At 47.3% G+C, this 18,404-nt stretch overlaps 1 protein-coding gene and 1 long non-coding RNA gene across 21 annotated transcripts in view; one reads left to right on the top strand and one right to left on the bottom strand.

Moving 5' to 3' along the window:
• Positions 1 to 18,404, top strand: part of PPP1R12B (protein phosphatase 1 regulatory subunit 12B) — a 206,298-nt gene that overhangs the window by 125,793 nt on the left and 62,101 nt on the right. The window contains exon 19 of one of the 20 annotated variants that reach the window (XM_070501540.1): positions 17,385 to 17,976. The exons of 18 other annotated variants lie outside the window; for them this stretch is intronic. In XM_070501540.1, coding sequence (XP_070357641.1) covers positions 17,385 to 17,417 — 33 coding nt within the window. In that variant the 3' untranslated portion in view covers positions 17,418 to 17,976. Of the gene's footprint in view, positions 1 to 17,384; positions 17,977 to 18,404 lie in introns of those variants that run through there. One more of the 20 variants, XM_070501537.1, reaches the window with a different exon arrangement.
• LOC139042560 (uncharacterized) overlaps positions 1 to 18,404 on the bottom strand; it is a 31,314-nt gene that overhangs the window by 3,976 nt on the left and 8,934 nt on the right. The window lies entirely within an intron of this gene.

Raw genomic sequence — 18,404 nt, 5'->3', positions numbered from 1 at the left:
AAGAAAGGCATTTGGCTTTGACTAAATGAATTGAGACTGCATGTGTTTCTATTAGAAATTGTGTAAAAAGATGGCCATTTTGTGCCCTACAGTTAGTTAATTGAAAGTATGTTCTCAGAATATATTTAATAACCCATACTGAAAATTAACAACTCATTTTTGGCAGAGGAAATAGAAATGCTGTATTATGTCATTGACCCACTGTATTTCAGTCAAGATCCAGAGCAGTCAGTGGTGGCCTTGCAAAAGCAATGCCTGGGACTGGTGGTGACGCAGGCAAGAGCTGCCCTTGAGTGAGGCTGGGGCTGCGTCACAGAAACGAGCCATGTCACGTGGCAGTACCACGTGGAGGTTCCTTCAGGCCAGGGAGTGTGTGTGCGTGCATGTGTGTGCGCTTGTATGCGCGCAAACAGCAGCCATGCTTCAGTTTTTCAAGGGGCTTGGAAAGACTTGTGGAGACAGAAAGAGGGAAAGTAGGAAAGTCGCTTTGGGGACTTAGGAGACACCTAAAGAGAGGATCTGAGTATTCGATTACAGAGCACAGAAACGTACTGTGATCCCTAGAGGGTCATAGAGGCCTTTGGGTCCATAAAGGGAATTGCAGCAAGGAAGGCTTTGTTGTCGTGGAATGTCTTTGTCAGTGGAAAGCTCTGTCTCTGCCTTTTCAAACTACTTGGCATGGGAAAATCCTAGCCTAGGCCACCAAAGAAGGGAAACTAAGATGTTCTTGATCCACTGCTTCCCAGAGAATTTTATTTTAGGACCATTGACTTAAAATTACAGAAAAGGTGCTCTGACGGGTGAGGAAAAACGGGAACTGTTGAGGTTTGACGTGAAAGTCATTCGTCAGGGTCTGGCCTCGTGGCCAAGTGGTTAAGTTTGCATGCTCCGCTGCAGGCGGCCCGGTGTTTCGTTGGTTCAAATCCTGGGTGCGGACATGGTACTGCTCCTCAAACCATGCTGAGGCAGCGTCCCACATGCCACAACTAGGAGGACCCACAACGAAGAATATACAACTATGTGCCGGGGGGTTTTGGGGAGAAAAAGGAAAAAGATAAAATCTTTAAAAAAAAAAGTTAACTCCTCCCAAGACTCAGACATCAGTTTTTAAGTTGAGATGTAATTTGCAATCAGTAAATGCACAGATCTTAATTGTGCTCTTTGATGGGTTTTGACGATTGTATCCACTGTTATAAACACCACTCAAATCAAGATGGAGAACTTTGTCAGCACCTTGAGAACTTCCCTTGTACCTCCTTTGCTTTCCCGAGAGGCAGCCCTGTTTCTGATTTCTGTCACCACGGGTTAGCATTGCCTGTTCTTGAATCTTGTGTGTATGGAATTATACAGTAATATTTCATTTTAAGGGTAAAAAGGAAAGTTTCAGTGGTATTACCTCCAACTTATGTCTCCAGGCAGGGTTATAACTAAAATGATTCCAAGTATGTACAGACTCTTATTTTCCTCCTCTTAAAGATTTCAAGAGAAGTTTCTTTAACCTCTCGCCCATGTGTCAGTAACAACAGCACAGGTAAGAAGACTTTCTAGGGCTGGCCCCGTGGCTGAGTAAAGTTCCCTGCACTCTGCTTCGGCGGCCCAGGGGCACAGGTTCAGATCCCAGGTGCGGACCTACGCCCCACTCATCAGCCATGCTGTGGAGGCCTCCCACATACAAAGCAGAGGAAGATGGGCATAGATGTTAGCTCAGGGACAATCTTCCTCAAGCAAAAAAAAGATTTTATTGTTTAACCTAAATCTCTGTTGACATCACTGAAATCCATTTCTTCTTTTTTGTGTACCTACACTAGAAAAATGTAACCAGCATTTATGTACAGATTGGGTTTACGGCTCTGATGTTTGTTGTCAATTACATGATAGAGGAAGACCAGTCATGCATTTCTGTGGTGGTGACACCAAGAAATGATGCGTGGAAGGCCGGCCACTTGGCTTAAGCCCAGTATAGTGCATGGGTTTAGTCAGAACCCATCCCCATTGGTAAATCCACGAACCAGTGAGACTGGCAATGAATATAGAATTTGATGTCTTAGCACCTCCTTAACAGATGTGTTTAAAGGAAATCTGTTTCATTATCCACATTAGGTGTGTAACATAGTCTCCAGAAATTTAACAGATCCTTTCTCTTGCTAAGTGGGAAGAAACTGAATCTGAGTCCGAGTGTGAGGAAGGTTATTCCAGTCATCCCTGAAAACGCTCTCGTACTCATGAGCGTGTTTGTTTTCTTTCCTGGTGGTAACTGCACGAAACGTGGGCTCTGGAAGGCACGGTCGCAGGCACGGTGTGGAGGGGGTGGCCGTCTGGGTTCTTCCCATCGTTTTACCTGCACCTGGGCCTTCTTGCCTTCTGCTTCACGTTGAGCTTGTCTTCTGTGTTGTTGTTTCCCCGCCTTACTCCTCTGGAGCAGTTCTTCCCCAGCTGGTTCTGTTGTATAATTGAATTCATCACCAGAGGGCACAAGCGGTCAACAGAAAGATGTCGGTGAACGCGCAGAATAGTGCCCTGGAGCAGCTGAGCAGACAGACGGCTTTTGTTTTAAAGGAAGTGTTGAAGAACCCACTCCAGTGTAGTAAAGTTCTTGCCTCCCAACTTTCGGGAATTTAGAGATAACTTGGGTTAAGAACCTCAGTTTACCGTTAAAAACACTGGGGCCCAGAGAAGCCAAGGAGTCTCCACAGGGACAGAAAACTGTCCTGGAGTGAGCGCCCGTGCCTGCCTCAGGGGCTCTTGCTTGACTGGGGAAGCAGACCTGAGACTGGGCAGCGTCCTCCCCGTTCCCTGTCCATCTGTTTGGTTTTTGCTCAGCAGGCTACATGAGCCAACCTGCTAGGAGCGCCCCACCTCCTTGAGTGAAGGACGTCGTCTTGGGGGACAGCGTAAAAGCCTGCCCTGAGTGCTGAGATTCGTGGGTCGAGGTCAGCATTCTTTTGCTGTCCTTGGTGGAGGTGGTGGTTGTGTCTTTCAGGAAGTAAGAATTCCACACTGTAATTAGGAGAGTGCTGCCCCGTCCCCAGAGTCCCTGTTGTCCTTGGTGGAGGTGGTGGTTGTGTCTCTCAGGAAGTGAGAATTCCACACTGTAATTAGGAGAGTGCTGCCCCGTCCCCAGAGTCCCTGTTGTCCTTGGTGGAGGTGGTGGTTGTGTCTTTCAGGAAGTGAGAATTCCACACTGTAATTAGGAGAGTGCTGCCCCGTCCCCAGAGTCCCTGTTGCTTTTAGGCAGATCAGATGGCCCTCAGTCTGGACAGTCACTAAAACATCACCCTCAAAGTTAGCAGTGTCGCTTTCCCGGCCCGGAATGGAACCAGTAGGTCTGGATCACTAATCGCCCCTCAGAATGCACTGGGAAGGGAGAGTTGTTAAGGAATTACTAATTCATGGATAATAAGATATCTGCCTGCGATACCTGGTAGCATGCTGGTGGAGAGAGAAGCTGGCGAAGTGTTCCAAAAGAGGTAAGCACTTCAGTGTAAGGTTTTCAACTAAATACAGGAGAGAACCATACTGAAATGTGCTGGCAAAGCTCGGTTTTGAACTAAGCTTTAACAGAAAATAAAACTTGCCTTGGGAGCCACTGAATGCATTTCCACTTTTGTCCTGCCCTCTCTTCTATACCCTCCTTCTCAGTCATCTGTTGAACAAGCACTTTCCGTGCCTGTGGTGGTCAGGCTGTTTTCTCGGTGCTGGAATGCACCAGTGAACACAAGCCCTGCTCTCATGGAGCCAACACTCGCGTGGAGGAGTGGACAGTGGATAGAGGGGGTGTGAGGGAAATCATGTGTGAAAAGGCAATGAATGCCATGGGAAGACTGCGTTGAGTAGGGTAGGGAGGTCAGAAATGCCAGTGTGGGTGGGAGGTCAACACTATGAGTAGGGCCGTCAGGTTGGCCTTGCTGAGAAAGCGTCACCTGAGCCCAGTCTGAAAGGAAGCGGGGTGGGAAGCCGTGAGTCTGTGTGGGGTAGAGCGTTACGGGCAGGGGACAGCCCCTCTGGAGACTGAGGCAGGTGTGTGCCTGACGGGCTGGAAGACAGGTGAGAAGACCCACGTGGCAGAGCAGAATGGGCAGAGGCCCTGGCGGCAGGGGCTGGTAAGCCATTGCAAGGGCTCCAGCTGTGATCTGAAGGAGCGGGCATCCGTTGTGCAGTTGAGCAGAGGGTGACGTGTGACACATACACCGCAAAGTGTTACTCTGCTCACTCTCCTGAGAGGTGGGAGCCAGGCCAGCAGGTAGGGCTGTTACAGCAGTCTAGGGGAAACAGAGGTGTTTGGACAGGCTGAGAGTGGGGCATAAAGATGCTGAGAGTTTTCCTATTCTGGATTTATTCTGAAGTTGGAGCTAGAAGATTGGCTGTCGGATTGGATACAGGGTGAAGAGAATAGGAGGGAGGTCGGTCAAGGTTAACACCAAAGCTTTAGGCTAAGGCAGCTGAAAGGATGGAGTTTTCATTAGCTGAGATGGAGAAGATTGGGAGGACTAGATCTGGTTGGGGAAGAGTGGGCGTTCAGTTTCGGTTTTGTAAGTGTTAAATTTGGTTTTAGAAGCGTTAAGAAACGTCTAGGAAAGAGTCAGGGGTAGGAATCCGGTGCTCAGGCGAGAGGTCCAGGCCAGACGTGTAAACGTGCCGGTTGTATGTAAACTGCGAGATGGGGTGAGATCCCAGGAGGACGAGCATTGACACAGAAGAGGCCCGAAGAGAGAGCCTGGGCACCGCGGAGTCCAGGGAAGGAGGCAGCGGAGCGCCGAGGGCCGCACTTGGCCCTGAGGATGTGCAGGTTCCCCTCTCTCCAAAACAAAGTCAGGCAGACGGGGCAGCTCACTCCATGCTGGGCAGGTTTGCTGCTGCTGTTTTACCGTTTTTTCTCAACTCGTGTAGGGAGGTCACCACGCTGTCCACTCGGCCTGCGTGTAAAACAGCCCTGCCGTGGTGTAGGGGCCGGGATCCCAGAGCACCCTCGGACGTCTCCGGAGCAGAAGTCACAGCCTCCTGGCAGGCCCTGTCTGCAGGCCTCTCAAGTCCGGGAATGTCCTAAGACTGTGTTTGCTAGTCAGAGGAATTCTGTTGGTGAACTGTCCCCCTGCACCATCCACTCACTGTCCGCGTGTGACTCGTTCACCTCTCTGCACATGATCCCTTCACCTCTTTGCACATGATCCATTCGCCATCTGAGCGCACGACCTGTTCCTGTCTCTGCACATGATCCATTCACCATGCGTTCAGGCGACCCATTCGCCTCTCTGCACATGATCCGTTCACCGTCTGCGCGCACGACCCATTCGCATCTCTGCACGTGATCTGTTCACCGTCTATGCGCACGACCTATTCACATCTCTGCACATGATCCATTCACAGTCTCTGCGCGTGATCTTTTAAGTTGACTCAGCTTGTGGCCCCTTTACTTTGCCTGGTTTCCTCAGCTTTATTACGTCTTTGAATAACTAGCGCTTCTGTTTCACGTAAGAAGAGGCCACCTTTGAAAAACTTTTTCTAAATGCCGTTGTATACTGAACTCATTTAGCTCTGTGATGGCTAGAATGGCAATTACAGAGTTTGAATTTTAGAACTGAAAGAGACTTTAAAGACCATCTAGTTAAACTTCTCATTTAAAGATAACAATTGAGACCCAGAGACGTTAAGCAGCTTCCCAGGATCACACAGCTGTGTTCTCAGTCCATGACTGCTGCCCACCTTCAGGTAAATGTTTATGTCTGTTGTGGATCTTGTGTGATGTGCCGTGGTAACAAGCAATATAGCATAGCAGTTACGAGTGCAGAAGCGAGACCTGAGCTCCTTGGGGAAACCCTGACTCAGCTCCTTAATTATTTTGGATGAGTTGCTTAAGAGGACGTGCTTCAGTTTCCTCATCTGTAGAATGGGGATAATAATAGTATGTACTTCTCAGAGTTGTGGAATGAAAGTGAGTTACACATTTAGATGGTTAGAGGTGATTCAGATCCATACGAATTATTTTCCAAACCCATAGGTTCCTGAATCTGGATGAGAGGAAGCCTTCTGGAATACTTGACTTTAGAATCATGGGATTTTGAGGTTATTTATTAATTTATCCATAAAGAATGGATTGTTTGGCAAGTCAGAGGAGTAGTGCAGGCTCCTCCATAACTCCAGCGTGTGTCTGTGTTCCGAAAACATACCTGATGAATTTTGAGAAATTAATTGTAAGGAACGGGTCGAGAGGGAAGGAGAAGAGCTGCATGGTCGTGTTTGCTTGGCCCCTTTGAGCGCCTGACCAAGTCCTGCCGACTTCTGTCACTCGAGCAGGCTCTCCTCCCTAGGCCTAAATTGCCCTCCCCTCTGTTTCTCTGCCAGGGTTCCCACAGGTCTGTGTCACAGATCTTTATTTCCCCCTCTCTCAGTGAGTGAAGAATAGCCCTTCTTTCCATTTGCTCTAATTTTTCACGGATTTGCTTCTTGCTATTTGCTGGACCTTTTCCCCTTTCAAGCAGTACTTCTTATCTTGTTACTTAACCTCGTGAAGCCCCTTCATCTGCTGGAGGGCACCCAGTGACTTTCTGTCCAGTCTCCACTGCTGGGCAGTCTCTCTGCCATTCTCCTTTTAGGTAAAATCCTGCAACCGTTTTCTTCGCCGTCTCTCTGGGGCCTGATTGCCTAATATGGTAAGGTATGTCCCAGACAGGACTACACTGTTGCGATAGGACAACGGTTTGACTCCGTTTAGAGACACGGTAGGTGAGCTATCAGATCGCGTTAATTATTTATACAGGAAACCAGTATTTTTCACAGTATACCGCATAACAACCATAATCTTTTGTTTTTTTTTTAAAGCAAGCCTCTCTTCCTTTTAACAGAGAGGAAGGATAAAAAAATACAGATTTTCCTCCTCAGCCTCTTTAGCCAGATAAGAAAAAAATAAGGAAAGGGTAGTTACTTGTCCCCAGAATGAGAGAGTTTTGAGAAGTCTGAGAAAGTTGATAATATAATGCTCATAAGGATATAAAAAATAAGAACAGATTTAATAAGCAGTGGCTGTTCTAAACGGTCCTGTTGTCGCCAGCCTCTGGGAGTTGGCAGGCATCTTGCATGTAGGGAAGCCAGCTGTCCCGGATGTACGGTTGATGACAGTGGGCAGTCCCCGGGAGGGAGATGGGGACTGGGAGACGGCAGCCGACCGGCCTGTGGGGCAGCTGCCGTCTCTCCAGTGTGCATGGAGGAGTCCTTTCTGGTGGGAACCCTTCCGTGTCGGCCTGGGAGGGTCTTTCCCGCCACTGTACGTGAGCTCTTATTTTGTGACTCTTGCTTCTTAAAATACTGCAGATATGGTGATTTTCTATGTATGGGTCACTTGTCCCCTGCTCTGGCCCAAGCTGTGTAAACCATCTTGAGAACAGTGTCTTTTGGCATCTTCCTTTTAAGGACTCTATTAATTTTAGGTCATGCTGTTGCCTAGGAAATCCCAGTAATCAAAGCTCACATGTATTCCTTTGAGACTCTGTAAATTTTGGACCCACTGTCCCATTATGTCAGTGGATTCTGCTTTAGTCAGAAATCTTTTTTAAGATGGAATAAATTGACCCTCAAGGTATCTGGGCTTTGCTCAAACGTCCTGTCCAGAGATGTGAAAGGTTGTCAGCCACTAAGGATGGGACAGTGAGCCTCTTGACCTTGCCTTTCCTTCTGGTTTCTTCCTTCTGCCTCCAGCTGTCTTCAAGGTCTTAGTCTGTGTTAGCAACCTGTGACCTTCTGTCTCTCTGTTGGAAGGACACTGATGAGCTTGAGACTCTGCTGGAACTTTCATAGTTTTTATGATTATAGAGGTAATACATTTCATTATAGAAAACATGGAAGTGTAGAAAAGTGTAAAGCAGTGGTTCTCAAAAGCTGCAGGAGTATTTTAGAGGAGGCTGTAAACATTCATAGGGGTTCTTTCAGGAGTCTCTGGTGGGGGCTGTTCTCCATGCGTTTAGTGCACGGGGCCAGAGATGTTCCGTATCCTGATCTCTGCATGTAACCAACAGTTGTCCTACAGCTTCTTGACTTTGGACTGGCTCCCTGGACGGTCAGAGATGAAATCATCTATTACCTGAGTTCAAAACCGAACTTGATTTTACGTACAAACTCACGTTTTTTGGCAGAGGGAGGTTCTGAAAGTTCAACCACTATGTAAGTTGGGGAAAAACCGCACTTAGTTGTACTCAGCGCTGATGGCGGTGCCACTTGTAAACGACATCATTTTACACACTTCTGATCTGCATTTGACTTCTGCCTTCCTGACGATGCTGTGTTGGGTCCAAGCCTCTCACTGCTTGGTGCCTTCTCGTATTATTGGCCCAAGAATTTGCACATTGAAATACATATTTTGTTATAAATTATTTTCCTTTTGTTTCTTCTTCATATCTTATTGTTGATTTTTTATTGTTTTAGCTCAGTTTTATATCTATGAATTTCATTTCAGGATATAAATTTTGGGAGGGGGTGTTAGAAAATAGTTGTAATAAAAGAGGATTCTTTCTGCTGTAAAGAACAAGAAAGAATTGTTCAAAGTCATACCACTCAAAAGAGATTACTGTTTAACATTCTGGTGAATTTCCTGATGGAATTTTTCCTAAGTTGGTTGTTTATTTTAAACATATTCAGGACCAACTAAGGGCATTCTTGAAAAAAGGATCATTTTCAACCTAAGTATTCCTCAGACCCCATCATTACCATGATGACAATTTCCTAACATTGTCTTCAAAGCACTGGGGTTCCACTCTTTTATCAAAGTACTCAGTCCTGTGATGGCTTTGATCACAGAGAGCCTCCAGGAGTAATTGTTCCCCTCCCGCTGGAGTCTGAGGGTTACCTCGGTTACAGAAGTACTCATTTCTTCTGTTGATAGCATGGCTGGGCAGCTTTAACCATGGCTTAGGCTCGGCTCCTGTCAGAGTTCTAACCCCGTGATTGAGGTGAAAAGCTTAGTGTGGGATTTGCAGCTCTTTTTCAGCAAATGGAGTGTTTATAGATTTGCCTCAGCAGGAATGTTGAGCTCGAGCCACTAAAAGATGTTGCCTTTCAGTGTGACCATTAGGTCAGACCCGAGAGGTAGGATAGTTGGGGTGAAAAGATGAATATCTACCATCTACCAGTCTTAATTTTCTCCATACCATTCTCAGTTTTCAGTCAAGCAAGTTCAAGACTCAGACAGCAGCCATGTAGTGACATGAATTTCTTTCATAAAAAACCATAATATTGGGGCCGGCCTGGTGGCGCAGCAGTTAAGTGCACACATTCTGCTTCAGTGGCCCGGATTCACTGGTTCGGGTTCCGGGTGCGGACATATGTTAGCTCAGGGCCAGGCTTCCTCAGCAAAAAGGGGATGATTGGCAGATGTTAGCTCAGGGCTAATCTTCCTCCAAAAAAAAAAAACATGACATTATGTCCAAATATGACCCTTTAAGGTACATAAAGATTCACATAGGTGTGCCTTAACACACTGTGTGCTTTTAAAAATACTTGACTTTTTTTATGCTTTAGAAGTGTTTTGTTTTCTTTGCGTTTGCTTTTTTGAACTCTTACACCTTAAATTATGGCAGTGTTGTTGACTGCTGAGAAGGAAGGAGGGATATTTTAAAAACCCATTGCTAAATTAATAGCTCAAACTAAAATACTTAGTATAGTCTTGGAGCTTATAGTTCTGGTTATGTTTCTGAATTTTTTTTCAGGTGATAGAAGCGTTTTAAGAGGAAAATAACATGTTGGGATACTATATAACCAAATAAAACATTTTTTGCTTTTAGATGGTGTTTTCCTTAGGCATTGGGGGACTTTCAAAAGCGACATACCAAATTGGTGAGTCATGGGGCTATGGTGGCTGAATGCCAAGCTCCCCATTTCTCCAGGTGCCTAGTGTAGCCGCCTCCTGGATGTTCTGCGAGTCCACACTCTTCCTTTCTGAGCCCCACGGGAGGGCAGATGTTTGTGCCTCTTCCCCAGCGTCCGTGCTTGGGGAGGGCCAGTGGCAGCAGGGCCAACCTGACCTTCATTGGTGGCACATAATGCTCTAAGTCAGGGCTCAGCCACATTTTTATGTACGGAGCCTGATTATAAATATTTCCTGCTTTGCAGGCCACATGGTCTGTTGCAACTACTCAGCTCTGCTGTTGTAGCAAGAAAGCAGCCACAGACAGCGTGTCAATAAGTGGGAGTGGCTGTGTTCCAATAAAACTTTATTTACAGAAGCAGGCTGGTGGGCTGAATTTGGCCTATGGGCCAGGCCACGGTTTGTCAGCCTCTGCTCTAGGTTACTGATTCAGCAAGTGTGTGCTGATGTCATCATGACCCGATGTCAGTTTTCTCTCATCCAAGCACTTCTCTGGCAATTCAGCATTTTCCCAGTTCCTCTGATTCTTTAGTATCATCGACACTTTGTGGGGCAAGGGACGTCATCTGTTTGGGGGATACGTGTTGTTTGTCCTCACTTGGAAAAGTATTGATGAGTTGTCCTGCTGCTGGAAACAAGCTGTGAAGCTTCCTGAATGAAGGAGTGAAGGGGGAGAGTTTCTTCCATGTCCATTTAAACTCCATTTTAAATAGAGTTTCTCTGTCCAGCTTCAGTTCATCACCTTTTGAGGAGATGGTTGGTTCTCCCATTATACCCCTATCTGCTTTTCTCATCTGATCCTATCCCTTCTTACCTCCCAAAGACCTGTCTCGAGGTTAGTTAAAATTACAGTTTGGGGATATATAATCACTTGACACTTGAGAAATTCTGCTTTTTATAGACTATGACGGTAAGTAAGTTTGCCTTAAGAAGGCTCACAGGTTCTTGGAAGGGTGCCTGTCAGAAGATTGTTAATTGCTGTCCTTCGCTTTAATTGCTGGTTGTCATTTGAATCCCTTAGTCAGGAGTAGATTGTAGAATTTATTAGTCTTTTCTGCCTTGTTAACTATCAGTCTGCAGAACATATGCAGGAAGAACTTAGGAGTTTGTGGAGGGGGCGACAGATCTTCAAAGCTTTGACCCTGGGCTTATTTGAAATGGTAGTTAAGAGGAGTGGACTTTTGGAAAGAGAAGCTAAAATTCTGATTCTTCAACAACTTTAAGGAAAAAGGTGATGAAAACTGACAGTAACATGTCACAGTAAAGACTCAAGTCAGGTCTGGGAATTGATCCTGGGTTGGCACAGTTAATATTGTGCCAAGTAAGCAAGGCAGATACTTTCTGTGGCATAAACGTGTACCTGATGTATGACATGTCGTCTGAGAAGTCTTAGGTAACTGCTGACCTGTAGTGCTCAGGAATAAAACTAATGAGATATTGTTTGGACAATTTATAAATTATTTCTGGAGTGCTTGACTTGGAGCTAAGGGCAGCAACAAGCTGAGCCATTCTCGATGATAGTTACCTCGTAGGTAAAGCCTCTATAGAAGTCTTCCTCAAAGTTGTCGATAGGAATCATGGGGCTCATTTGTTTGTAATACGGATTTTCAGGCCCCTCTCTCGAGATTCTGAATTAGGAGGGGATTGTGGTGGTGGAGGGTGGAAAGCCTGGGATCTGTGTTATAGAAGTCGCCAGGTGATTCTTAACAGGCAAGTTTGACAGACACTGTTCCTAGAGGTATAATGTAGAGGGGTGGCTCATGTCCCAGGAGGGCACCGCTCGAGAGGAGGATTAACTGTGGCCCACTGTGGGAGCCTAGCGCCACCCTCTACACCTCCCTCCTCCAGAAATGCACGTCTAACCCAGAGCTCCAAATCCTCAGAGGGCCCCTGGGACAGTCCAGCCCCATTCGGGATGTCTTTTCTTGCATAGCAGCATGCATTTGTTCAGTCAGCAAAAACTTATTGATTACTCACTATATGTCAAGTGTTCTGCATTAGGAATACAGAAAAGTATAAGGTAGACAACGTTCCTGCCCCTCACGGTGCTCGCATCTTCATGGGGCAGGCGGGATTCCTATCAGACCTCCAAGTTGAGATAGTGAATTGAATGTAAGAATCTGGTGTTCATGGAGACAAATATATTTAAGAGTCATTGCCGTAGAGATGGTACTTAGAGACGGAGGACTGGGTGAGACCTCTCAAGAGAAGAGCATAACTAAGGAAGACGAAAGAGCCGGTGACTACGCCCCTGGTTACTCCAGGGCCAGGCCTGGACAAGAACAGGAGTGTTGCTTCCATGTAGCAGGAGAACGTGTTTGGGTTAGTCAGTGGATCTCATGCTGGGAAAGTGAAGTAGTTCTGATCTTGCTTTCTGTGATACACGCTCTCACACTTCTTGTCCCTAGAGAGCAGTTAGAGACCGGGTCCAGATGGAAGATGGTGAACCAGGTTTCCGGTGGTGGGTATGGACTGAGTGGGAGAAATCTGAGAACTGAAAGCTCAGCAGGAGTTGATACTTACTGGAGTGGAGGGTGAGCACAGGAGGAGTCTAGGAAGGTTGAGGAGATGCGTGGACGGGTACAGACAGTATTGGCTTTGGAGGCAGAAGACCTGGGTTCAGAGCTGGTCCTTCTCCTGTTAGCTGGATGGTCTTGGAGAATAATTTAACCCCTCTGAGCTTTGAAAGTGCTTTAACAACTGTAAAGTGAGATGATTGTCCCTGTCTTGTAGGATTGATGTAAGGAACAGCAGTGATGATGTATTTCACTGTAAATAGCACCTAGCTTTACTGACTTTTTAATAAATGAAAGCTACTAGTGTAAAGGTACTTCATGAGCCCTTCTCTTTCCGTCTTTGAGCTTTCACCCATGGTACCTGTTCCCCAGAGCGCTCTTCCCCTCACCGCTCCCTTTTTCAGCACACATTTGTGTTTTAGGTTAGGCCTCTCCTCCTCTAAGAAGCCTTCCTTTGACCTCTCCTCAGACCAGACTAGGTTCTTCTCAGCATCTTGAATTAATTTTTAACACGGTGATAATCATTAATATGTTGCATTTGCCAGTCAAACTAAAATTTTTCAAGGTCTGTTTCTCATTCATTATTTTACCCCCGGGATCTAGCAGAACACTTGGTATTTAGGTATGTTTTCTCTGAAAATTTGAGCGATTAATGACATTGATGTTTCCAGTTTTGATGGCTGCAGGGATAATATGCTGTTCCTGAGACTGAGATCAAGAGGAGGAACGCGTTTGGGGATGGAGATCGTGATTTTGTTGTTGGATGTGCTGAGTTTGAGGTCCCTCTCAGATGTGTGAAAGTAAACAACCCTCATGAGCCTGAAGCGTGGGGAAGGTCCGGGGCTGGAGACAGAGCTGTGGAGGCATCCACCTGCTGGCACTAGTGGTAAGCGAAAGGATGCTGTTTTCCAAGGATTACTTGTAGAGCAGTCAATCTCAACTCCTTTCTTCCCAGTATTTGGGGGATATGGTGCCCTCACACGAGTAACTGTGGTTCAGTATCAGTGATTCTGAAGCAGGGCAGGCAAAAGGAGCACATTCTCCTATCAGAGAAGCCTGATCGGAGGGAGGCCTCTCCGAATGTGGGGTGCTAAGGAGGGCCCTGCTGTGAAGAAGGAAGAGGAGACGGTTTAGCGCAGAGGCCGGGATGCACTGGTGCTTATGGACAGTGAAGGAGGAGGGGTGCTGTGGGAGGAGATCAGGGGTGCTGTGCCCAGAGAAGAAGGAACAGAGCCGGGGAAGAAGAGTATTCCACCAAGCGGGAGTGGCGAGTTTTAGGGACTCTAGGTGACAGAAACTGAACATGATACAGCTCAAGTAATGGCTGTGTCACTGGGAAACCTGCGCATTGACCTGGCCTGGCTCGGGCATGGCTGAGTCTAGGAGGCTAAAGCCGCCCTCAGAGCTCTGCCTTCTTCTGTGTGTAGACACAGAGGAGAGATTCCTTCTCTGTCCTGGTGCCCACGTGTCTGAGGGACCTCGCTTGGGTCAGCTGAACTTCCCTGACCCATTTTCTGTAGACAGAGATGGACGGGCAGTGAAGCCTAGTGGTTGAGAGCCTGCCCCCTGGAACCGAGTCATCTGAGTGCACATCCCTGCTCTGCCACTGACCATGGAACCCTGGGTGAATTGCATGCTCCTCCTGCGCCTGTTTCTTCAGCTCTGACGTGGGAGGAGCAGTAGCACCTCCCACACAGGTCATTTCTGTAAATGGGATAATACACACGAAGCTGACAGAGCAGTCTCTGGCACAGGGAACGTGCTCAGGGAGTGTTCCCCACCGTGGTGATGACGGTGACAGTGATGGTGGTCGTGGGGTGGCAATAATGCTGCCATAGCCCCAGCTCTGCCTGATGCAGGGGAGGGTAGGAGAGGGTCAGCTACATGGAATAGGTTCCCCACGGGAGGCAGGGGTTCTCTTACCCAAAGAAGAGAAAGGGGGCAAGTGCTGGACAGAGACCGTAGCCCCCGCAGTCCTCTGCAGTCACGTCCAGCTGGTTCCGTCACCCACACCGGCTTTGAGAACTCCTGTGTGTCCCATAGGTTTGGCGCTAAGGAGATGTTGCTGACTTGTGAGAGCAGGTGGTGAGCGGGGATGGGGCACTGACGCAGTGGTGGCTTCTCCTTGTGACTCTGCATGTGGTGATTTTGATGCATTTTCTGGGGGTTAAGAGCATCTGGTGAGTAGCCACTTGCTTTGTGGGCAAAGCTCCAAGATATTTGGCTGTTAAAAAAAAAAAATACTCTTTGTAAAGGCTTGGAGAGTTCAGACAGATCGAATCGTCCTGTCATTTGGCAGGTTGGTGACTGTGGTTCCGTGCTTCACTCTGGCTGCTTCCCTGAACGATCCCGTTCCACATTTCTGCTCTCCTTGTTGAGAACAGATGGTTAGTCAATGTTCTTGCATGCTCCTGCAAGGACGTTCTGAAGGAATGAAAAGCAAATGCACCTCTGGCTCAGACGAGCGTTTTCCACATGTTAGTTACTGGGTGCACTTGTGAGATGGGGTGTCAGTCACCATCAGGTCTCGTTGCTGGAGATGCTGTCTGGACCTGGCTCCTTTCCTCTGACCGTGTTTCTGCCTTTTTGTGTTCACCTTGCTTGTTTACAGAACTCATTGGAGAGAGAGCCTAATTGAGGATTGAGAAAGTTCTGCTCAGCTGCCCCAAGACTGCTTTTAGTAAAGAAGTTCTTATAGAATACAGTTGTGGAAAACAGCCCTGACAGGTTTTAGGTTAATCTAGAATGGCTTCCTAAAGAAAAACTTTAGAAGAAGAATATGGGTACCTTTTCCTCCGAGCTCTCCCCTCCTCAGTTACATTATCACCCCAGAAAAATATCACAAATAAAACGAAACTATTATAACATAAGCGTCAGGAGAAAGTGAGGAACTGAGTCCTGCTTCCACCTGCAGCATTAATGAGAGCATGTCACAGTGCTGCAGATCGCTCTGACCGGATGCGCCTAGCTGTGAATTTTGGTTAGTTCCTTAAAGAAAGTTTATTCCAGAATTTACTTCCTAAATGTTTTTTTACTGCAACCTACAAGTGAGCTTCAAGAAATAAATTTGATTTAGGTAGTAACGATTATTAGAAAGCTACTTCAAAACAGACTACTTAACAAACAGAAGGGGAAGTATGTAACCTCACTAGCGTTCAAAACTATAAATTAGAATTATAATGAGGTAGGATTTTTTGTTTCACCAAGCAGAATAGGCACAGATTTTGAAATGAGGATGCCCAGTTTATTGAGAGTACAGTGAAATGGGCCTTCTCGTCTTTTACTGTTGGGAATGCAAACGAGCGCGTCCTTTTGGAACTATCAAAGCCCCAGATTGATTCAGAATTTCCACTTATGGAAATCTGTCTCTAGGAAACTCTCCTAAGAATGAAAAAGAAAAGACAGCCTCTGTTGAGAGCGTTTCCTCACAGGGTGTATTATGTCCGTGTGGCTCTGTGCACGTTTATTCATTCAGTCGACGCTTGAGTGTGCGTTATGCGGAAGGCTGTCTGTTGGGTACTGTTGCACAGAGCAGACGTTTGGCTGTTTACAGTAGTGGGAAAAGTGGAAACAACCTAAATGCCCAGTGCTCTGGCGGTAGTCCGCGCTGAGTCATCCATGCCGTGGAGCGCTGAGTTGGGCTTTGCTTTACCACACGCGGACTGTGGCTGCTTAGCCGTGTGTCCTTGGAGTAGCCTGCAATAGGAGCAGCCGTTTACAAATGAGTTACAAAGGTAGCGTTGTGACCTGGACAGTTAGACAGCATGTTACCGAAGGAACGGATCCACAGTTCAGTGTGTGATGTGAGTGCAGCTCTAGAGCGAGAGGCTCCCGGCCTGGGGGTGTCACGGTGAGACCAATAAGACGGGCTGTTTCCTACTTCTCTTTACTTTCTGAATTTTCTTTAATGAGCCCCTGTTCGTTGTCTAATTTTTTTTCTGAAATACTTTGACCACACAAACTTAGGAAGAGTGAAGGCTTGCGTGCAAGTGAAGACTGCTCATCGGACTTTGTCAGAGGGCTGGGTCCCTCTCTTCTGACAGGCTGCCTCTCTCTGAAGTGCTGGATAGTGGATAGAAGCCTGCGGGGCCCACCCCACACGGTCTGTGTCCGCACACGGCAGTTAGACGCAGTGCCCTGTGCCGCACACGCAGCACTGGGTGGCGAGGGCCCTGCTGTGAGTGTCTTTCAGACGTTAGACGACGTCTTCAGGGTGTGGTCTGGCGGCTCTTGGGACTGTGGCTGGCGGTGCACCAGCTCTCGGTCCTGTGCACCTGTGAGGTCAGCGCAGCACGTGAAACGCAGCAGTTCACACGCATTCACTGTGACTCCTGGTCAAAGCTCTCGGAAGCTCTGAGGTTTCTTCTGGAGTTTTCCTGCCACCTTAACCCAACTTTTAAACTCTTCATCCCCTCTCCCTTGTTTTCAGTAGAGCTCCCACTTTGCTCTTTCCTTCCTTGTCCTCTTCCCTGCATCTCGGTTCACAGGAAGCTCTCAGTGGGCCGACGTGAGGGTGGCCGGCCCGCCTCATGCCCTGTGGCTGTGCAGCGTGCGGCTTAGTTCAGCTCCATCTGCACTTGATCCCGTCAGCTTTGGGTTTATTTCTGTTACCCTCTCAACCGTCAGTGACAGACATGTTTGTAGAAAAGACATTTTTGTGTCTGGGCCTTGTGTGAGGACTTCTGCTTTGGTCTGAGTTAGTTAGCTTTTTTCTACATAAAGCTCAGAGTGTGTCCACGCCCACCGAGAAACTGCCTCCAGCTACCCGGCACCAGTAGCCTTTCCTCTGCAGAGTCGTGCTCAGACTGAACCGGGCATTTGGGGTGTGACTTCCAGTTTTTGAAGACTGATTTCAGGAATGCGTGGTTTTCTTCTTTACCTGGCAAGTTATTTACTCAGCAGACTGAAGAATGGAGGATGCAGCATACTTACAGAGTACCAAACTGTTGAGGTCACAGAAAACTATTTCTGGCAGATACTTTTAGAAGCTATTCCAGCCCAACTCCCTTATTTTACAGATTAAAAACCTGGGACCCAAAAAGGGGGCGTAGCTTAACGTAAGCCGGACAGCGACCTCGTGGCAGAGAGTGCAGCAGAGCAGTTCTGAGTTCCCAGACCGGCCTCCCTCCTGCAGGCCACTGGCCACCTCCCCAGAGCAGGAGCGCGGCTGGCGCGGATCCAGGACCACTGGCTGCCGTGGCTCCTCCAATGCTGTGGAAGACGCCTCTTCTTTTGTCCTCTGGGTCCGTCTACAGAAAGCAGTGGTAGAGTCTGTGCACGGGCTTACAGCAGAGCCTGCTCCAACCCAAGTTTCTTACCTTTCTAAAGTCATCTTCCGGGGCTGGCCTGGTGGCGCAGCGGTTAAGTGCACACGTTCTGCTTCGGTGGCCCGGGGTTCACCAGTTCGGATCCCAGGTGTGGACATGGCACCGCTTGTCACGCCATGCTGTGGCAGGCGTCCCACATATAAAGTAGAGGAAGATGGGCACAGATGTTAGCTCAGGGCCAGTCTTCCTCAGCAAAAAGAGGAGGATTGGCAGCAGATGTTGGCTCAGGGCTAATCTTCCTCAAAAATAAAATAAAGTAAATAAATAAAGTCATCGTCCCTCCATTTCTGGTGCTCCAGTATATCTGTTACTTATTTCAATACAGACAACTTTGGAATAATGGGAATATTCCTCCACTACAGTTGATTTTAAGCTTGAACTTTGGGTATATTTGTGAATGTTTACAGACTGATGAGGTTAGGAGAATTAAACTGCTGTTATTTCAAAAGCAAAAACCATTGTAAGACTCCAAGGTCAGGACGGCAGGGTGAGTAAACTGAATCCTATCCCCCCCATTCCAAAAGGAATGGGAAATATTTTTTTAAAGTTTTAAAAATACATCAGCATATTTAAAAACAAGAAAGTCTCTTTGGCCAATAATGGAGAGAAAAGCCACTGTGGTGGGGGAGCTATAAATGGATCTAGGCAACTGGGATCAGGATTTTTGAAGGATCCTGCCTGTGCAGAGCGGGAATCCAGGAACCAGGAACA

The sequence above is a fragment of the Equus asinus genome, chromosome 30, assembly GCF_041296235.1.
Source record: "Equus asinus isolate D_3611 breed Donkey chromosome 30, EquAss-T2T_v2, whole genome shotgun sequence".
NCBI lineage: Eukaryota > Metazoa > Chordata > Mammalia > Perissodactyla > Equidae > Equus > Equus asinus.
The sequence above is the reverse complement of the archived record's forward strand: the minus strand, read 5'-3'. Positions and strand labels throughout refer to the sequence as shown.